The 22,680-nt window shown below is 43.4% G+C and overlaps 1 protein-coding gene across 4 annotated transcripts in view; it reads right to left on the minus strand.

Moving 5' to 3' along the window:
* Positions 1-22,680, minus strand: part of CCDC33 (coiled-coil domain containing 33) — a 204,134-nt gene that overhangs the window by 126,432 nt on the left and 55,022 nt on the right. For all 4 annotated transcript variants that reach the window (XM_072628381.1, XM_072628380.1, XM_072628379.1 and 1 more), the window contains exons 3-6: positions 17,951-18,084; positions 11,677-11,786; positions 9,841-9,936; positions 3,385-3,476 (exon numbers count right to left, since the gene is read on the minus strand). In XM_072628381.1, coding sequence (XP_072484482.1) covers positions 3,385-3,476; positions 9,841-9,936; positions 11,677-11,786; positions 17,951-18,084 — 432 coding nt within the window. The remainder of the gene's footprint in view (positions 1-3,384; positions 3,477-9,840; positions 9,937-11,676; positions 11,787-17,950; positions 18,085-22,680) is intronic.

The following is a 22,680-nucleotide window of genomic DNA, read 5'->3' on the forward strand; positions in this document are numbered from 1 at the left end:
GAACACCTGGCAGTGGGCAGGATCATTTTAGATCAAGAAGTGAGTGGAAAGCCTAGCTCCTCTCATTCAGCACAGATTGTTCTTTTCTATAAGAGTAAATGAGGATAGGGAAACCCACTGACCTATATTCTTGGGGGACCAGGACAGAGGACTTGAGTATGAGACCCAGATCACCTACTGAGTCATTGTGATTTTATTCAAGCTCAGGTGCCTCTATTTCTTCAATTATAAAACAGACATCACAATCCTCCTCTTCTACTTGCTTCCCATATGGAAGTGGAAATAATCACTGTAATTTTTATTATGTGATTTAGGCTGAGTATTGTAAAACCAAAAGGATGGCAATGAGGGGAGAGCTATCTCCTGGGATGAACTCCTGAGCAATGGATGATGAAAAGTCCCTGAAGTCAATATGCTACCCAAATCATCTCTACACCCTCTTGATCCTGGCTCTCATCACCTCTTTTCCAGACTACTGCAACAATTTCTAAATTGGTTTACTTGCTTACAGTCTTTCCCTTCTCTTATCCATCTTTCACACAGCTTCCAGAATGATCTTCCTAAAATATAAGTCTGAATATATCATGCTTTTGTTAAAGAATCTTTAGTGGGGATTGGGCCAACCACTTCTGGAAAGCAATTTGGCACTGGGCAAAAAAGTGATTAAAATGTCTAGGCATTTTGAACCCAGAGGTTCCTCAGGGGCATATGCCCCAAGGTGGTCACAGACAAAAATAAAACTCCATATACACCAATATATTTCTATCAGCCCTGTTTGTGGTTGTAAAGAACTAGAAATAAAGTCGATATCCACCAATTGCTGAATAACTAAAATTGTGGCACATATTGAATGTAAAGGAATAGTAGTATGTTCTAAGAAGTGCTGAATATGACATATACAGAGAAGCATGGGAAGACTTACATGAACTGATGCAAACTGAAGTAAGCAAAGCCAGGAAACAATATATACAGTGACTATACATAATGTAAATGGAAAGAGCAGTCATATACAAAGCACTGAAGCTAAAAGCAATGAAATTATAAAGATCCCCAAAGAAGAAATTTAACACCAAAGAAAAAATTTGACAAGATATTATCCCTCCACCTTTGCTCCATCCATTGCAAATGTTGGAGTCTATAAATATGGAACATGCATATGACGTTAGACATTTTGGATGTTTTGATTAGTTTGACTAATTTTTTCTCTATTTCTTTTTTAGATTCTTTGTTATAAGGAATGGCTCCCTTGGAGGAGGAAAGAGGAATACAAGGATAAATCTCAGGGATGTGAAAATGAAAGATATCAATAAAAATTTATTTTAAAAAATCTCCAGTGGCTCTTTATTGGCTCTAGGATAAAGCACAAACATCTCTGCCTGGTATTTAAAGCCCTTTACATTTGACTCCAGCTTCCCAATTCCAGGCCAGTAATGGACATTGCTTTCTTCCGTTGCTCTGTGTTCCAATGAAACTGAACTACCTGCTGTTCCTTAGACTGGCTGATTCATCTCCTGTCTTGGAGCCTTTGTACAGGCTGTTGACTTCACCTGGAATGCATGTCCTTCTTATCTCTATCTTTGAGCATCCCTAGCTATGTACAAGATTCATCTCACATGAGATGTCCTATGGGAAGCCTTTCCTTATTCCCTAGAGTTGAGACAAAGAAGCTTCGTAGATTTACAGTCCATATCAAGAGGTTTTCTAGAAAGACTCCATGAAGCAGATAGCCTTTACCAAAGAACTGTGAGGGCTGAAGAGATTGGGTCCATTTCCCAGTATTTTGGGAAGTCTCAAAGGATTGGGAGAGAGGATTAGACTATATAATCTCCTGAGGTCGTTAAGGAGATCATATCCATTTGTGTTTGAGGAATGAAGAATAATTGTACCATTGACTCCCTCCTCTTTTTATTTGCATTACTTTATGTATTAATTAAATGCTTTTACTATTGAGATTGGAGCTTCTTAACATTGATCTTATAATGGGTGTTTTTATTGGTGGAGGGTCTGGTCATATTTTACATAATTGATCACCCCCAATAGCCTGGGCTAAGAAGCAAAGGACTCCAGAGTCAGGAATATCAGAATTTCCAGGGGCCTATTTGTCACCTAAGTTATCATCACATCTTTCCCCCTCAATGACTGATACTTGGTTCTTTGCCCCTTCACCTACCTAGATACTTCAGTATCCACATTGGTGACCCTTGAAATTACTTGTACTTATAGTTCTTTGAATTTCTCAACTCCTGTCATGAGTACCCTAGCACAAAGTAAGTGTTTAGGAAATGTTTTATGTATTGAATGGACTAAGCATGGGAAGGAGTCAGGCACAATCCTTTCATCAAGAGATCATGCAAAGATTCAGAACTAGAAGGGAATCCAGAAGACATCTAACCCAAGCTCTTCACTGAGGACCAGAGAGCCTAAATAACTTAGCCAATGTTACACAGGTTCTAAGTGGCAGAGGATTCCAGTTCAGGTTTTCTGATCAACACTACATCTCTATTACATAAGATCCCAATAAGAATCTACTCAGCCTATTAATGCAACAGTCATTCCTATTTGTAGAGCACATTATGCTTTCCAAAGCATATCCATTATCTAATTCCATTCTCACATTGAGCATTTAAAATAGGTAAGATAGATGTCATCATCCCCACTATATAGATGCCTAAACTGAGCTCAGAGAGGGAAGTATTATGGCTAAGGATATATAACAAGCCAGCGTTGCAGCCTGGATTAAAATTCCCTTGTTCTCACTGCTAGCCCCGTGGTCTTTCTACTACTAGTAGTATTACTGTTCTGTGTTTGCTATAAAGATGATTCTTTTCTAAGAAAGATTCTCTCAGAATTTTAACTCCCCCTCTCCCCCCCCCGGATCTGAATGAGGATTTTCTGAGCAAAGAATTGAAGTCCTGACTTGGTGACACCATCCTTTGGAAACCATCATGTGCTGCTTAGCCATCTCTAGACAAAATAGTGAAACGAATGGTTTATCTTATATACATTCACATAGCGGCTCTTTTCTTCTCCCTTTCCCCCTCCTCTTTGGAGCCTTCTCCCTTCCAAGCTCCCTAAATTCTTTTCTCTCTAATCTCTCTGAGATTAATCACAGTTCCTCAAGGGGACCCCTTCATGGGAATCCCTTCCCTGGGCCATGAGACTTCCAAGACTTAGCCTTCCCTAGGAAATTAGAGGTTTGCTACTTTGTGAAGGGATCTCAAAGCTTCATTCATAGGTCAAGGAGACCTTTTTTGAAAAAAAGATTCTTAAGTTTTCTGCAGTTATACCATGTAGGCAGTTGCATATTTCATTCATGGATAAAGTCAGGACTAGAAAAAGGAAACATTATTGCCCATCACTCTCACTTCACCGTCCTCAACTTACTTGAACTCCTTGTAGTTGGGAATGACACGGGCAACCGCTATGAGAGGGCCAAAAGGGTTGGCGAGAGGCTCATTGATTCCACGAAGAAAGACCTGAAAGTGGAAAGAGTGGTGGGTGAATGGTTCTGGGGACACAGAAAAAATAAGGGAACATCTCTCTTGTACCAAAGGTTCAGCCTTCTCAGATTGACAATTTGGGCCATATTCAGCTTGAGCACATGCCCCCTTTCTCTCCAACCTCATCTCCCCAACATGCACCTTTCGCTCTGGCTCGCTAGCTTTTCTGTTTGCCCAAATGAGCCAGGATCATTCTTGCCTTTGAGTCCTTGTTCTTCTGTCCTGAATACTTCCCTCTGGATCAAGACCTACTCCTTCTAGGAAGTCTTTTCTGGTCACCCTAGTTTGGATTCAACTTTCCTCTTTCTGATTTCTTAACCCTGTCAGGTGACATTGACTTGCATTGCATTGTGAAGGCAGATGTGATAAAGCAAAAAGAGTGCTGGACTGGGGGTCAGATATCTGGGACTCAATACTGACTTGTCAGGGGCTAGCTGTGTGAGCCTGAACAGTTCCCCTCACTTTTGTGGTCTCACTTTCTTCACTTGCAAAATGGTGAAGATAATGCCTGTCACAGGGTTGCTGTGAGTGTGTCCACTGATGTATGTAAGGGCATCACTAGTTTTGGAAACTAGGAAGCACAGCACATGTTCGCAAGTTTTGTTGTGAATGCAACACAAGAATATTTCATACTTTAAAGTACTTTAAAGGACCAATCTCACTCACTCTTTCCAAATGATCAGTGAGGTAGGTACTGCATTTATTAGCATGCATTTTGTCATTGTTGAAGTGGATGGAGCAACTGGACTCGAGAGTTAGAAAGACTTGAGTTCAAATCCTACTTCAGATACTTACTAGCTGTATAACCCTGGGCAAGTCACTTAACCTGTCTTAGCCTCAGTTTCCTCATCTGCAAAATGGAAATGATAATAATAGTACCTCCTCCCTCAGTTGGTGTAAGGATTAAATGAGACAACATATGTGAAATGCTTTGTAAACCTTAAAGCATAAGATACAAATTTCAGCTACAGATATTATTACTTGCAGATGAGGCAACTCAGCCTCTTGAGTTTCCTTTTGTGGAGTAGGTTCCCTCATGTGACTCTACTAAAGAAACTTACAGGGTGGTACTCTCTAGGCAAAACTGTCGCATCTCAGAAGTTCCTTTGTGGTCTCCTCTCTCCTCATTCAACTCTTAGCCTGAGCCTTAGTCCTCTGTCCTATCCCTTCAACACTTCTCCTTCAGCTGATAGTCAACTAATTTCCTGGAAGGTTTGAACTGAGGAGGCTTAAGGAATGCTCCCTCCTTGGGCTATTCGCATGGTATCAGGGAACTCTTAGGGAAGGAAAAGACTAAAGATTCAAAAGAAATGAATCTGTAATAGTGGAATTTCATACATCAACTGGGGAGAAAAGTGCATGTGAGAGGTCTTTGGTGGCACTGCTCTGTTGAAATAACATCCATTGTTTCTGGGTAAGTCAGTTGATTGTGTTCCTGCTGAGATGGACTGGATGACTATATGACTGGGCAGGCCTAGGTCCTTTTATTACTCACAGGGGGAGGGAGAAAAGGCCTCAGAACTGGTGAAAACTGATAGCTGAGCTTCTGGGAGAAGACACCAAAGGCAGGGGATAGTAATTCACACCTATCCTGGGGCTAGAGTGCTGTGAATTGGATGCCTGCCCCTACCAAAGCAATTTCTCTGGCTATCTCACCCCCACTGAGGCTGCTCCTGTAGTCACCTGCTTCTGGAAGGCAGACCTCCCATAAAGGCAACTTCTCTGAACTTATGGCTGGTGGAAGGGGTTGAGGAGAATGTGGCTGCTTTTTTTGACTTGGGGGAAAGAAATCTAGATGGAAGGATGAGGCCAAACGGTGAAAGCTCCTGGGCATATTCCTATACAACCATCACGGAATTATAGCTGTAGAGTTGGAAGGGACCTCAGAGGCCATCTGATCCAAACCCCTCATGTTACAGATGAGGAAACTGAGATCCAGAGGCCCAGAGAAAAGAAGTGACTTGCCCAAGGTCACCTGGGGAATAGACAGCAGAGCCAGGATTCCAACCAAGGTCCTCTGATTCCGTGACCAGTGGACAGAGTGAGCTTTTCTCACCATTCATCTAACACTGACTGAGCAGTTTATGTGCTAGATACAAGATGAATGAAATCATAACCCCAAGGAGATGACAGTCTTTTGTTGTTGTTATATAGTTTTTTAGTCAAGTTCAGACTCTTTGTGTCTCTTGGCAAAGATGCTGGAGTGGTTTGCCATTTCTTTCTCCAGTTCATTACAGATGAAGATATGGAGGCAAATAAGGTTAAGTGACTTGCCCAGGGTCACATAGTTAGTAAGCATCTCTGGCTAGATTTGAACTCAGGTCTTCCTGACTTTAGGGCCAGCACTGTATCCTCTGTGCTGCTGAGCTGCCCAGATGAGAGTCTAGCAGGAATAAAACAAGAATGTGAATCATTCCAATATCAAACTAGATTGTGATAGGTACCATGAGAAATTTAAGTAAAAAGCTGTGGAGATTCAGATCATCTCTGTCTCAGGGTGGCATAGTAAATAGATCACTGGACTTGGCATCATGAAGACTTGGGTTTGCATCCTGTTTTAGACATTTCTTAGTTCTGTGACCTTGGGCAAATTGCTTAACACAAATAAGCTTCAGTTTCTTCACCTATAAAATGGGTACAATATTAATATTTCCCCCTCACAGATTGTTCTGAGGATCAAATGAGATAATGTATATAAACGTGAGCTATTATTATTAAGGGTTAGGAAGGCTTCAGGGAAGAGGTGGCAGTTGAGAAGGGCATTGAAGGAAGGATAATCAAACATAGAGAAGGAGGACATTAGAAATGGAGGAAACAGAATAAGCCAAAATGTAAAGATGGGAAAAGATGACAGGAATAGAGAGGACAAGCATATCCTGCCTGACTGGTTTCCTGAAAACAGGATGTTCAATGACAGTGTTGCAGTCAATTTTCTTGGCTAATCACTGGCAAGCTGATTTGTATCTCAAGGAATGCCGCATTTGTAGCTCCATGATGTTACTCTGAAGTTTAATTACAATGTATCAATTATTTTTCCTCTGAAATGATGTTGTTTGAAACTACATTATAAGGGAGGTGCCTGTAGTTCAGAGGGACTGAATGCCGATTATGTCCTGGATCACAGGAGGGAGGGAAGGAGTGAGGAATAATACTGAAAAGATAGCTTGGGACCACAGTTCAAGGGATTTGAATACTCTGAGTAAGTCCTAAGGGTTGTTGATGAATATGGAGTGGGAAAATTACTGTGGATCATTTGTTGGGGGAACTGGGCTTCTCTTTGGGGTAGAAGAAAGCCAAGGTATGTTGTATGTATGTCCAGAGCATGGCTTGACTCCTGTTAGGAGAGCCCAACAATGAGATGCTTCCCTCCTCCTTGGGGACTGTAAGGACCAACCAAGGCACTTGCAGAAGGACTTAGGCCAGGGAACAAAACGGAGAAAGGGCCATGAAAGGCACATAGTGCCCACCAGACAATACTGTGAGGAGACCCATGGGTGGAGCTGCTAGCAGGCATGTTAGCGGACTGCCTCCAAGAAGCCTTCTGAAATTGACTGGAGGCTGCACTGAAGGCTTTCCCTTGCCCCAGTGTTGCCTCAGTCTCCCAAAGTGATCACATCACTATCAATTAGGCCCTGACCTAAGTGCAAACCCCTCTCCTCAAGGCACCTATGAAGTTTGGGATTTCCATGATAATGTTTGTCCATGTTGTTTATTTGACTGCCTCATTCAGTAGGTCTGAGCTTCACCAGAAAGCGGCTACTTTTCTCGGCTGCCCCTCCTCTTTCTGTGCCCTTTCTGTGTTCTCTGTTTCCTGCATATCTCCCATCTATATGCCTTTGCACTGGCCATCCCCATTTCTAAAAAACACTTCTCCTTTACTTCTGATTCACAGAGATTTTCTCCTATAAGACATAGCCCAGACACCGTCTTTTCTGCGTAAGGCCAACAGCTAATGTCCTCCCTTCTAAATTACTTTGTAATTAGCTACTTTGTATTTGTGTTTGTACTACACATTGTGTATACAAAGTATGTGTAATATTTTATATTATACACAAATAACTGTATTAATTTTTTATTTATGCTGTATGTATTTTTATGTGTAATTACCTTTCCCTTTAGAATTGAAGTTTTTTGGAAGCAGAGAACATCTCATTCTTTGTACTTATTTTTCCAGCTACCTTGCATGGTTCCTGGTACATAGTAGGTACTTAATAAATTGTTGTTAATTGATTCCTCCCTCAAGGGCTCTCACATTTTCACCTCCTTCTGGCAAGAGTGGAAAGCCTCCTGGGGTAAGAGGAAACAAATGAGCTCCTTTTCTCAGGGGGGTCTGCTGTGTCATTGAGAAATCATTGGAAAGTATTTTAGGGACCATGACAGGCTGGTGGGGAATGTGAGGGCAGGGAAAATTTTTTTCAGTGCTCCTTAAGACACTGGCAGAACCAGCCCGGTAGAAAACAAAACAAAACAAAACAGTCAAACAACAAAACAGTACATAGGCATCTGGAAATGTTACTCACTCTTACCCTCCCCGCCCTCCCCCACCAGTTACCTGACGAGCAGAGATATTTGCTCAAGGAGAAATAGAAGAACAAAGGTGGACGGAGTGGGAGGACAGAGTAATCATTGATTCTTTAGGAGTTTGAAACTAGGCATCTTCTGCCTTACAGCTCAAATCAATCCTAGTGTGACAGCTTTGATATAGGCAGAGAAAGGGCATGTGTGTTTTGGAGTGAGGAAGGTGTTCCTCAGAGGCTCCCATCAGGGTGCTGATTGGGACATTATTTCTCTGCCGTCAAGAAGTCAGGGGGGATAATGTAGCAGAAGGCTAAATTGGAAGAGGGATAGAATTGGGGAGCAAGGAGGAGAGGAGACAGGGATGAAAGAGGGCACTAGAATAGGAGAAGCAATAAGGCCAAGGATTGGAGAAAGCATGGGAAGGATGAGAGAGAAAAGAGGGAGAAGAGTTATGCATGGGAGACAAGAGAGGGATGGTAGAGAGAACAGTAATGAGAGAGGGGCTAGGGATGAAAGAGGAGAAAGAGATCAGAAGATGATAGAGCTTGGAGAGAGGACAGTGAGGAGGAGCAACATGGATGGGAGAAGAGACAAAGATGAGAGAGAGAAAACTGATGTGGCAAAGAAGAGAGACGGATGAAAGGGGAATGTAGATGAAAGGGGAGAAAGGAATGAGGGAGAAAATAGGGATGAGAGAGGGAATTAAGTGAGAAGGGATAGATCTAGAGGACAAAGAAATGCCAGAGATCATTTAGTCTGACCCTCTTATTTCACAAATGAGGAAATTGGGGCTCAGCATGTTAAATGACTTGTCCAGTATGATGCAAGCAGTTAAGCAGCATTCCAACTCATGTCCTTAGACTAAAAATACAGTCCTCTCCATGTCTACGAGGGGACAGGAACAAGAGAGGGGTGTCAAGAGGAGATGTTGAATGTAGATAGGAAGAGGGAAGATAGAAGAGAAAAGAGGGATAGGAGAGAATATATCCAGATTCTTTGCCCAATTTCATTTTCAATCTCTGCACAGACATGACAGAGGCAAGTGGGACTGATGGAGACATTAAAACGGGGAGAATGTGAGTCCAGGAAGCTGCCTCTTAAAAAGGAAGGAAGCATGCCAGATCTCACTGAGGCTGGGGCTGGTTAATCAAGGAGAGGAGAGGTAGCTCTGAGATGTTGACTTGGGAGTTTTTGATAGAAGAGGTATGTCCTTTTTACCTTACTGAGGGGAATCATAGAAAATCATCATGGCACCAAAAGGGTTTCCCAGGAACTATGGTGGATGAGAAGGGGACAGACTTGTTTTTCTCAGAGATCCAGGAAGATTTTGGTAGCTTGGATTCTCAAAAGATCACAGGAATAAGGAACCTGTGACCACCAGTGGGGGTTAGGAGCAAAACCATTTGTCATTCTCTCTTCTCTTTATTTACATGAATGTACATGTGTTATGAGTCAACCTGTGCTCTTCTTTAAGATCAGTTGTCTTTTTAAGAAAAATCAAGCTTTTATATTTTTTCTTCCTTAATTCCTTTCTATTCCTATCTCCCTCTTCTGACTTTCGGGATTAATTTTTTCCAAAGCAGCCCCTTTGAAGAGGTTGTTGAACACTGATCACACCTAATGGTCTCTAATCATCTCCCCTGCCCACAACAGTAGCTTACTTTCCTTCTGTGCCTTAAAGGGGATGCCTCCTAGGCCTTCCTCTCCCCATAATGGTGGTTCCTTACCACCTCCCCTGCCCACAAATGGTGATTCACAGCTTCCTCCATTTTGTCCCCAGTAGCCCAGGATAATGTTCCCACCAGCCACCTTCATACCTTACCTCTAAGGCTGTGTGAGTGCATCCAATGTATCGGGGCATGAAACTGCTCTCCCGAGTGATTGAAGCATACAGTTTGGCTAAACCAGACTTGTGAGCCTGAGGACCGGTGGAAGTGATGATGACAAAGATGGAGAGACAGAAGAGATAAACACAAAGTTAAGCAGCAGGTCCAACCATAAATCAAGGCCCTGCATGTGGCCAAATGTTGGCCACAGCACGACCACCAGAGCAGAAACTGGTAATTAAACCCAGTGTCCCTTGGAACCTTTACAGAAAGATCAATATTATAATAAATCTTTGACTTTTCCATTTGAATATTTCACCATCCTCACAGGGGCCATGGCTTACTTGCTCTCTTTGTGAAGACAGGGATAACTAGGGATAACAGAGGATCCAATGAGATAATGGATGAGCCTCCAATGCAACCAACCACAAAGAGTTATTGTCATTTGAGAAATAATAATAAGTCAAGCACAGAATGCTTAACTGTTAAAAAGCACTTTATAATCCCATTTGACCTTCACAACAACCTTGTGAGGAGGGCAGCAGGCACTTTTAGTCTCATTTTTCAGTCCAGGAAGCCGCAACCCAGAAAGATGAAATGATTTGGTGAAGATAACACAGCCTGGAGGTGGCAGAACCAGGATTGGCTTCCAGATCTTCTGATTCCAGATAGATGGAGAGGCAGAAAACCTGGATACTAATCTTGAAACTACCAATGGAATAGCGGATGTCTTTGGGACTATCTTTTGACCTCTATGAATGAGGCTGTCACATAGGGGAAGTACTGTGGGGAGAATCAAAGGATTAATCATGAACTGTGCCACAGCAATGGAATCCTGCTTCCTCACTAATGCCTTACACCTGGGAGTTTCCCCCTCCTCTACAACTCCCCCCTTCCACTGAGGGAAAACAGGTATACTCATGCATTGCTGGCGGAGCAGTGAATTGGCCCAAACATAAGTAATTTGGAACTTGCCCCCCCCAAATTATTAAACTGTGTGTGTCCTTTGACCTAGGGTACTGGGCAAATAACCCAAAGAAATCAAAGAAAGAAAAAAAGGGGGACCTATGTGTATGTATGAAAATATCTAAAGCAGTTGTTTTCATAGTAGTCAAAAAATAGGAACCAAGGGAGGTGTCCTCTCATTGGGGAATGCCTAAACAAATTGTGGGATTTGAATATAACAGAATATTACTGTGCCACAAGAAATAACCAGTTTCTGAGGAAATGGAGAAGGTCTCTACTATTGATAAAGGGCAAGATGTAGAGCAGATGTAGAACCATTTATACAATAATAATGCTGCACGAAAAACAGAACTTTGATAGATTTTAGAACTCTGATCAATGTGACGAGAAACCAAAGTCCCAAAGAAGGAAAATGAGGCGTCTGCTTGTGTGCTGCCAGAGAGGTGACGAGCTTAAAATGCAGGAGGCAGCCATGTTCAGACACAGCCAAGTGTTTCATGTATGCATTGAGAGCTTTATTTGGGGAAGCTGCTATTTTCAATGCGGGGAAGAGGTGGGTAGTGGGAAGGACAGATTAATAGAAACAAAGGGAAGAGGTCTTGGAGGGTCTCAAATGCCAACAAAAACACCTTTGTGTCCCAGTGATGTTTTCTGGGCCCATCTACTTCCAGAGCAAACCCCCCCACTCTCCAGCCTCCCGTCCTAAGCCTGCTTTTCTGAATCTCATGCTGGGAACAGAGCCACTCTGGATCCCCTTGAGCCATCCCCCAGTCTGGAAAGAGGCAGTGGCATAGCACAGTCCTAGTCCTCCAACAGGCCAAAGCAGAGCTGGCCCCAAAGCTAGCTCTCTGGTCCAGGACACTCACCGTCACCAGCTCAAAATGGTAGGGGTGGAAAGGGCGGAGGTACTTAATGGGTATCCGGTAGGAAGCTAGCAAATCTCTGCTTCTGCTGTCAAGCACCTTCAGGATCACTTCTGGAAGGGAGAGCAGAAGGGACAGCTCAGGTCAGCTTCACTCTGACTATGAGAGGCAGGGAACATAGGGAGATGGGGGAAGGGCGAAAGGAGAGGGAGTGAAAGAGAATGAGAGAGGAGGGAAAGAGGAGATGGTATGAAAGAGGAGGGGAAGGAGAGGGAGAGAAAAGGAAGGAGAGAGAAGAGATAATGAAAGAGAAAGATAGAGGAAGAGAGAGAAGGAGGGAGATAGGAAAGAGAGAATATAAGAGGGTAAGAAAGAGTTAAATAAAAACTGAAGAGGAAGTGGAGAGTAGAAGGAAGGAGAGAAAAGGAAGAGGAGAGTGGAATTGGGAGGGAAAGGAGAGAGAGAGAGAAGGAAAGAGAGAGGGAAGAAGCAATGCTCAGGGATAAAAAGGAAGGACATACTACATATAGACATACATGTGTATGTACACACAGATTTACAAAAATAGAGCTATACAGGTTCATATGTGTTCATGCATACACAGACATACATGTGCACACACACAGATATACATGTGCACACACACTAACACAGAGGCCTTCACAAATGTAAACATCTCCATTGACAGGCACCCAGATGTACTTACCCACTAAATTCCAGAGATAAACCTGGTTTTTTGAATAAGGGTTATAGATAACTCTCTCTCTCCATATGCCTTTGGAGATGATGTTGCCAACTGATGCCCTGCTTCTTGGACTTAGGAGCCTCCAAGACAAACCACCAGCTCTTCTGGTGTCTTTGCTCCAACTGCCTTGGGCTACACAACCCAGTCCCAGCATGCCTCCATCTCTTTTGGCATTCCCTAGATTCAATGGAGGTACCAATGACCTCCAGGTGTTCTAGTTGCTATGTTACCAAACCTTCCTTTCCCTTGATTGAGAAGAGACCCATTTCACAGAGAATTTCCAATTTCACTCAAATTTCACATGTTGAAAAGAATGTGGTCCATGCCTTTTGTTACTTGGGACTTACCTATTTTTTACTCCTCTGGAATGGGAGTACAATCACAGAACGTCAGAGCTAGAAGAGACCCCCATTTTGAAGAGGAGGAGACTAAATTCCACAGTGTGGAGAATGGATGTGTTGAAAGTCACACAGCTAGTTAGTGGCAGGGTCAGGTCCTCTGTGCAGTATTCTTTTCTCTATAGTTTTATGTTTCCCAAGGTAGAAAGAGGAGGAAGAGGAGAGGACAGTGAAGGATAAAACAAGCAAAGGAAGATGGGAGATGAAGAAAAGGTAAAGCAGAATGAGGAGGAAGAAACAGAAGATACAGAGAGGAATTGATAAAGCAGAAAAACAAAGTGAAGGATGGGGAGGGAAAGATGAGGAAATAGGATACAAAAGAGAGGATGAAAGAAAATGAGAAAGAAGAAGGAAAGGAAGGAAGAAGGAGAGAGTCAAGAGGGAAAATAAGAAAGTAGATGGAAGAAATCAAGAGAAAGAGGGAGGAAGAAGTGTGAAAAGGAGTGTGGAGGAGGCAGAGGAAGAGGGAAGGAAGGGGAAGGTTCTTATCAAGTGATGAAAATACAGATAAGCAGCAAAAAGAGTTCCTGTCCTCTAGGAGCTTATAATCCAATGGATTTATGACTAAAGCAGAGAAGAATATTGATCCTTACCAACCATGTCCTTCATTATACCTCTGAGAAACCCTCACGAGGGGTTTTGGCTCAGCCAATCAGATTTATTCTGACTGGTGGCCCAAGTGAGCACAGTAGGCAAGAGAAAATGTAAACTAGGGGTTGTTTTTTGGTTTTGTCTTTGTAGCCCCAGAACCTAACATAGCATGGGGCTTTGCACACAGTAGGTCCTTATAAATGTTTGCTGGATTAGAGTGAGCTGACAGTACCCTCCTCTTGAATTTTCCCAAGCCTTGGTACTCTGGAAGGCTTCTTAATTCTCCCTCTTTTCCAGATGGGGATGTACCTCCTTGTCTGGAGCATCCTATATGTTCATTGAGGGGATTAGCTAGCAGTGAGGCTGGGTGTGGGGGAGAGGAGCCACCCCTCCTGTCTCTGCCTGGTCTCCATGCTAGGAACACACCCAGTTTGCTGCCATTCTCTCTCCCTCCTCCCTTCCCTGCCTCCTGCTAAGTCTCTTTGTGTCATGAGCAAAAAGCCATTTCTGTCATGTTGACCCTGACACAGGGAGAATGAAATTTTCTTTTGCCTTTCATTAACACGTCCTTGAATTTCCTCCCTCCTCCACTTTCCACCTCCCCCATTTTTACCCCTCCTTTGCTGCCCTCACACATCACCACAGCAACGAGCTCTGAGGTTTTTTCCCAGCCCTGGCCCTGGTCATTTCAGCTCAAGAGAGCTGCTTGGCAAACTTCTCCCTGCCAGGAGCATCCTCTCCCTTTTCTGCATGAATTGTCAGGCTTTCTGAGCCCTGGAGTGGGGTCAGAGATGGGGACCATTTCCCACTCCCAGTATCACAGCTTCGAGGTAACTGCATGTCTCAGGGACCCAGACCCAACCTGGGATTGGTCATTCTTCCGTGCTCCGTTTCCTTGCTCTGTCCTCCCCTCACCCATCATTCTCCCTTCCAGGAGTAACCCTAACCCTCACTGTCATAACAACAATAATGGCAGCAGCAGCAGCAGCATTACTAATAAGCTTTGCCTCAGAATAGGAGATTCCTCTCCTGCAGGGAGTAGTGGGCTTCCCCCTTTTGTGAGATGAGCTACTCTCATCTCAAAATATTATCAGTGATAATATTGGTTTTTCTTAATTGCATTTTATGAAGATAAAAATTCTAATTATTCATTGGGTGAGAACCAGTCCCTGTAAATACGGAAATCCAAGGTTGTCTGACTGTAAAGTTCTGGAGAGGTTAAATCCTTCTGTTTCCAGTTCAGAAAGATAGAAATTTGTTTTTCTTAGTGATTGTCTTTGGGCCAGATCACACACATTATTTCCATAGTCTCCTGGTTCATTGATAAGTTTTAGGGCAAGAGGTTTCCCCAGAAATCACCCAGTCCAACCCAATATTTTACATATGAAGAAAATGAAGCCCAGACAGGAGAAGGGACCTATCTAAGGTCACACAATTAGTGAGTAGGAGAGCTGACATTCAAATCTTGTACCTCAGAATGAGATGATCTCTAAGGTTCCTGTGACCTCTAACACTCTGAGAAGAGGTGAATCTCATAGTGGCTCTGCAGGAAATCACATAGTTCCATTAAATTATTACAATTTTATGCTACACAGGGTTTGAAGCCCAAAGAGTTAGCTCAAAGGATTCTAGCAGCTTGGAATGCCCTAATAGTTAAAGGGTGAACATTTTTCCTTTGAAGGAAAAATGATGGAAAATAAAAGGTATACAGAGATAGGGAGGCACCCTTGGCTAATCTGTAGGGATCTGTTCACCTGGAATAATTAGGCATTCAGTAGACATTCAGTGAATAGGCATGTGGAGACATGTCATCTTTTATCCACACAAACGTTCTTCCCTGCCCATTTATCTGCAGTGAAGCGTGCTCCAAGCTACATAGCTTATGTTGGTACTGAGCTATATGGAGACCCCCACAGTATTTTACGATCTGCTGTACATTTTCTTTATGGTAAGGATCACTCTATGATTAAGGTGAGAGGCTCATCCTCTAAATACTGGATAAATTCCATATTTATAAGGGACTAGGAATTTTGGAAGAAACAAAGAGAAAGATCAGACTCTTGCCCTTGGAAGGCTTACAGTTTAGAAGGAGAGATATCAACAAGGTAGAAGATTTTCGGTGGCATGAGAGGTATGCCCACACGGGGTCGAGGCGGGGTGGGGTTGAGGGATGTGGGGAGTTCAAATCATTCCTGACCAAGGGGTTCAGGCAAGAGGCTTCAGGGGGAGGTGATTTTTGATCTGGACCTCCAAGGACAAAGTAGGGGCAGGGAGAGCATTCCAGGAGAAGGAATCAGATGAGCAAAGAGACAGGAGCAGCATAGTAGGGCATTTCACTACTTTGGAAGCCAGAAAGGATTTTAGATGTGACCTGATCTAGCTCCTTAATTTAATAGATGAGGAGACTGAGGTTTCCCTCTGAAGTTGTCCAGCTGAAGAGGCTGAGTGACCTCCCCAAAGTCACACAGGTAGGAAGTGACTGAGTTAGGATGCAAATCCAAGTTTGTGGTTTCCAGATCCAACCTCTCTTCCACTAGACTTTTATTGACAGAAGTGAGTTGTCTTGTTGGTTTGTAGCACAGGGTAAGAAAGAGGCCAGTGTGAGATCAGGCTGGGAGGGTGGTATGGAAGCAGACTGTGGAGGGCCTTCCTCGAGTGTCTGGTTAAGGAATTTGTATTGTATTAGACAAAAGGGAGTCAATGGAAGTTCTATCAGGAGACTAACGGGATCAGAGCTGTACATTAGAAAGCCCAGTTGACAATATGCAAAAGATGAAATGGAAAGGGGGAGACTAAAAGGGGAAAAACAGTTAATAGGCTATGTGGATAGTTCAGGAAAAAGGGGCTAATGGGTCTGAACTAGACAGGACAGTGAGGGTGGGGCAGACACTGGAGAGCTAGGACAGACAAGTCCTGATGAGAGATTAGTAGCGGTAGTAGATAGGCTGGGAGAGGGATCAGTCTGTGGCTGGGAGGAAGATTTTCTCTGGTTGAAGGAAGCTCATTGGTCAATACGTAGCCTCAGTTTATGGCCTCAGCATCCCTGATGCTTTAACCACTTAGTTGCTGGCCCCCACTCTTAAAGGGGACACTTTGAAAGTGAGCACTAGAGGAAGTAAGAGGTATGGCAACACCATACTTACCCATAACCTCACTTCTCTAAAACACAGCTGAGGTTCCAGAAAAAAACTCAAAAGCTCTCTGAAGCAGTCAAAGCATATGTCATGAAGTTCATGCATGCATTTGATTCATAGGAAGGTACCTAAAGACCCTTCCTTGTTCAGAACCTACTGACTCTTACTATACACAAAATTCTAATCAGTTTGGGCCAGAGTTTGGGCTATAGTTTTTTCAGGTCACTCCAAATTAGAAATATCAAATTAGAGGTGGGGTGAATGAAGGGAAGGTGGTTAGAAGTGGGCAGAGGAGTGGAAGCAAAAATGTATGAAAAGGAGACACAAGAACTGGTGGAAGGGACCTTGATCAGAAGACCTGGGTCCTTGTCCTGACTCCATCACCAGCCAGATGTTAGGCAAATCATTTCATCTCTCCTGACTAATGTTACATCCAGTCATTCACTGAGTCTTCTTAATCCTACTTCTGTAGTGTGTCTCTCATCCTTACTGTCCCCATCATTTTCATTACCAGTAGTGAAGACCCTCAGTATCTCTTAATTGGGCTAAGCTGGCAATATTTTTTTTACTTGGGGCAAGTGGCAGAGGACTAGGCTCTCCTGGGATATACCCTAAGAAGAAGAAGAAGCAGTCCCTGAGAATGTATTAAGACTTCCTGGCTACTAAACAATTAATTGGCTGTTACTCCTAAAAAAGGATGGTAGTGACCAGGTTCATTCCACTGTGGGATGGAATATGCACCCTAAGACTCTCTGGGGTTTCTATGCCACTGAAAGCTCAGTTGCTAAGGGGGCTGATGGGAATGGGGTAAGCAGGGAAGAAAGGACCTTGAGAAAAATGCTGTCAATGCCCTCTGGATTGTCTACCCTGGTTCAAAGCCTCAGCTGCCTTGTCCTAGTTATGGGCTTCAGTGTCCCAGCTGTGACTGTCTAGGATTAAATCGTCTCCAAAGCACAGGACTTGGGGAACGACTTATGGCAGGAACCATTAGTCCTGTATATCTCAGCCCCCTGCAAAGGCATAGGGGTCCCACCCTGTCAGTAAAAAAGGATACATTTGAACCCATATCCTCTGCTAAGAAGGCATTTTAAAAAAGAAACATTTCCATCCCCCCAAAACATTTTGGTGCTAAAAAGGGAAAGTCTCAATTATTTAGCAAATTAACTTAACTGGAGCTCCATGCTCTTCCATGGCCTGGGCTAAATGAGTTGTTTCTGCATGTGATTTCTTTTTTCAATCTGATATCGGAACACAAGATACCATGGCAATATCATCCAAACCAAGAGTGGAAATGCACTGAAACTCAATTATTCCCTGCGGGCTCCAGCAGAGATCTTTACACCTCTTCTATCCCTGGCCCACCACTGAGGGTCTTCCAGCCCACCTACTCCCCAAACCCAAGGCCTCACCTTCACGACCGACATCTTCAGTTTGGATCTCTAATTTGACTGTTGTCTCCCAAGTGGGACATTTGGTGGGCTCCCAGGTAGTTGAGGTGACAGCTGTAGACTCCTGGTTTTTTTCTTCCTGAGAGGTTGTTTTCCTGGGTGGGGGTGAAGGATAGAAAAAAGGAGGCATTAGAAAAGAAAGCTAGAATAGCTCCTCCCTACAAACGCCAGGCCCATTGTAACTGTGGGTCCAACATGAAGGGCATGCATCAAAGGAGACTACCAGAAAGGAGACTGTCAAAGTATGAGATATCCAGAAATGTCACCTGCCAAGGCCCAGGGGCATTCACATTTAATTTTTTGGTTGCTGGGTTAATGTACAGTCTTGCCTTCCCCGTTGGGTAACTGCTCACTTTAAAGTACATCATTATTACTACATAGCTGTGTGTCTATCTCTGGGAACAAAAATGCCAGTCTTCTTTAGACTACCTTCTTTCATCCTGTTAAAATTCCTACCCATCCTTGAAAATCTAACTCAAAGCACTGCCTCTTCTGGGAAGCCTTCCTTGATCCCTCTGAAGGCCAGTGGCCTTCCCTCTCTGTTGCCACACTTCCTTTGTGTCTCTTAAATGTGTCACACTGTGTATAATGGCCCCCTGTGTTTGGTGTTCATCCTCTTGGAAGACCAAGCTCCATGTGGGCAAGGACCATATCTTATCTAAACAATTTGGTGTGAGATCACTGGGCTCTCCACATCATAGGCACTGAGAATGAGACCTGTTTGTGCATGTGGCCAGTGTGGGGATTTGTGTTCCATTTTTCTTACAAGGGTTTTGATTTCCCTTTTTTCAACAAGGGAGGAAGTGGGAAGGAGAGAAAATAAAATTTTGTTAATTGCAACAAATGAATGAATGGATGGATAAATAAATCCAATTGAGAAAAATGAAAATCCCCAGAGGAGGGCACTTGACAAAAGCTCCTTTTAGTTGTCAGAGATTAGGAGAAGTGCAGCATAGTACTCAAGGCCTTTCCTGATCTCCACAGTTGTTAGCATTCCCTTGAGAATTACACTTATATTTACTACATACAGTTTGATATTTCAAGAGGCAGTGTGGTCTAATAGATAGTGTTGGCCTCTGAGTTAGCAAGAGCTGGGTTCGGATCTTGCTTCTGACGATGTGTGACTCCGGGCAAGTCACTGAAGTTCCCAGTGCCTTAGAGAATCCTTTAAGAAAGCAGAGGGAGTTTCGTTATCAGGGAGACCCTTAAGTCCCTCCTTATGTTGATTTTCTTTACTTATCTGTGTGTCTCTTGTCTCACCTTGGTAGAACTGAAGGCCTATGGACCAGGGATGACCTTTGCATCCCTAGTGCCTAATACAGTTCCAGGCACATAGTAGGTATTTAATGCAGAGGGACCAATGAAGCAGAGGAATTCAGGTTCCCTTACATACACGTCATACACTTTCCCATTCTCTGCTCTGTGACCCTACTAGGTGCAGGAAACAAGGATGTTTGGGCTGGAGAAGTGGCTGGCAGGAGGGAGGAAGGGCTAGTACAGCAGCTTGAGTCCCTTCTCCCATGCTGTAAGGGGACCGAAAAGAGGAATCGGGGCAGGTTCTGAGTAAGGCCATTTGGAGTGGTAGCAGGAGTGAATTTGACTCAGGCTGTTTGGGACTAAGAGGAGGGAGGGAGGGAGGAAGAGAGAGAGAGAGAGAGAGACAGAGAGAGAAAGAAAGGGAGAAGGGAGAGAAAAGGGTAACAGATGAGAGGAGGAGAGAAGAAAGGAGAGGAGAAGAGTGGAGAGGAGCAGAGAGGAGAAAAGAGGACAAGAAAAGAGAGAAGAAAAGTTGCACCCCACACTAACCATTCCTTGTGTTGTGAAAACCTAAGAGCATTAAAAATGCCATGGGGATCAGGCCAATGATCTGTGCCATCTTGGGCAAGAACATCAATGGATGGTTTGGGAGAGATCAGGAGGGTTACTCCCTCCCCAATAATATTCAGCTCAAAAGCTTAGGGGTCAAATGACATTTTTATGATACTTTTAAAATATACAAAGTATTTTACCTACACAATCTCATTTGATCTCTATGAAATGGGTGCTGTAAGGTTTTATTATTCTTATTTAACAAACAAGGAAACTGAGGTTCTGAGGAGTTAAGTGACTTATCCAGGGTCACACAGCTACAAAGAGTGAAAGTCAGGACTTGAACACAGGTTCCCCCTTTCAAGTGCAGCACCTTATCTGTTATATCAAGGTGCATCTTTGTCAGTTTGTATTCTAAATAGTCCAGGTAATGACCCATTCAGGCTCTCTCATCAAGGAATTTATTAACAGTGCAATTTAACCTGTTCCCATTCTCTCTCACACCTCTCAGTGCAAGTGAAAGGGACATGTCACCTCTTTCTGTTTGGCTTTCTTATCTCCTCCAAACAGAAGGTACAGTACACCTATTTTTAGTATTGAGAAATTTGGTGACCAAGGTAACGTGGTTTCATGGGAAGACCCCTTAATTGGGGGACAAGAGACATCAGTCCTGATCTTACTTGGCAAATCATTTCATAATGATAGTTCATACAGATGGAACATCTTGAAAATATTTTCCTCACAAAGACTCTGTGAAGTAGGTATTTTCCCCATTTTATAAATGAGGAAACAGATACCTAGAGATGACAAGCTACTTGTCCAAGGCCACTCATCTGACAAATGTCAGAGTGAGGGCCAGACTCACAGGGTGGCTCCTTCTATCCCCTTTCATCTTTCTGGATCTCAGTTTCCTCATCAATGTGACCTTGAAGGTTCATAACAGATCTAACATTATGTAATGATAATTCTGACTTCCCTCCACATTGACTACAAACATAACTCGGTCGATTTGCCATGTCAGTGAGCTTGTAGGGACCTTGGAGATCATCCAGTTTTGGCATCCAGTAAGTGTTTAGTAAATAACTTTGCATCCATCCATCCATCCATTTATGTAAACCCCCTCGTCTTACAGTTGAGAAAACTGAGGTCCAGAAGGGGAAAATGACCTTCAAAGTTATGCAGAACCAGCAAGCGTCAGATTAAGACTTGATTTTAAATCTTATGACCCCCAAACCAGTACTCTTTCCACTATAACTACCTTCTCTCCTTCCTTCCTTCCTTTCCTCCCTCCTTCCTTTCTTCCCTCTTCCCTACTTCCTTTCTTCCTTCCTTCCTTCTTATCATTTATTACTCTTCAAACTCACGGATTCTTAATATTTTTTGCACTCCTCTGGGAGGTTTGGTGAGGGATATAGATCCCTTCTCAGAATCATATTTTTAAATGCAGAAAGTAAAATATATAAGACTGCAAAGTTGTCAAGATATTTTTAAAAGTCATTCACAGACTCCACGAAATATGTCCACAGAAGCCCAGGTTTAGAATGCCTGTCCTAAATGGATGCTGAGAGGATAAAAAGAAATAATGGTAACACAGTCCTTCCACCCTCTTCTTGCTTCCAATTATGTCAATTCCTCCAGCTCACTTCACTCTTGTCTTTCTGTCAGTGCATCGACTGGATTGGGCAGGATGTGAGTTAGATGCCCAATACATCACTGCTGTTATGATTTCGTAATGTAGCCTTGCAATCTGGAATAAGTGCCCGCCAGAGACTGCACAGTTAAATAGCTCAATTGGAGACTTAATAAGCTTTTTGCCAACACAGTTATTATATTGACGCTTGGAATAGTAATGCGACATTAATTGCAACAATTCACAGAGGTGAGCACCCTCAACGCAGCTCCCTCCCTGCCAGGAACCAAGCAGAGACACAAAGCCTGCTGCCTGAGCTCCCAGTCAGCAAGGGAAAGTGAGGCAATGAGCCCAAGAGCACCCTCCAAAGGCCAGAAAGGGGATGACAAAGAAAGATCCTTGGAAGGGAAGTGAGAAGACCCAGGTTCTGGTCCTGGCTTTGTCACTGACTCTGGGTGACCTTGAGAGAGAAGGTTACTTCACTTGACTGGGTCCCCTTTCCTCATCTTTAAAAAAAGACAAAATAATTCCAACCTGGCCTTCTTGCAAGGGGTGATATGAAAGCCAGGTAAGGCAATAGAGGTGAGAGAGGACTTTGAAATATTACAGGTACGGGGCAACATGGTGGCACATCGAATACAGCACCAGCCTTGAAGTCAAGAGGACTGGAGTTCAAATCTTGACACTTACTAGCTGTGTGACCTTGAGCAAGTCACTTAACCCCAACTGACTTGCCTTCCCCCCTCCAAGGGAAAAAAAATTACAAGTATGACCCTGTCCAGCTTACCAGACAAGAGAGGGGACAGCTGGAACTTGTTTCAGTTGCTGGCGTGGGGAAGGGCTACCTTTTCACCTCAGCAGGCCCATACTCACGCAATGGTTAGAAGGTAGACAGGCCCTAGATAAAGCTCAGGGTGATGGTGCAAGAAATGTAGACTCAGAGATCATGGGAGCACAGGTTTAAAACTGCAAGGACCTTAGAGGCCATCTAGGCTCAATTCCTCATTTTACAGATGAGGAGACTGAGCACAGGTGACACCAGAGACACTTTACTTAACTGGGCCTTTCTTTTCTCATCTATAAAATGGGAATAACATTTCCAGGGAATATCTGACCATGTCACTCAACTACTCAATAAACTCCAATGGCTCTCTGTTGCTTCCAGGACAAAATAAAAACTGACTTTTATATTCCTTCACAACTTAACAGAATTCTAACATTAATATATTATGCCATTTTTGTACCCTTTGAT

Source organism: Notamacropus eugenii, chromosome 1, assembly GCF_028372415.1.
Source record: "Notamacropus eugenii isolate mMacEug1 chromosome 1, mMacEug1.pri_v2, whole genome shotgun sequence".
NCBI lineage: Eukaryota > Metazoa > Chordata > Mammalia > Diprotodontia > Macropodidae > Notamacropus > Notamacropus eugenii.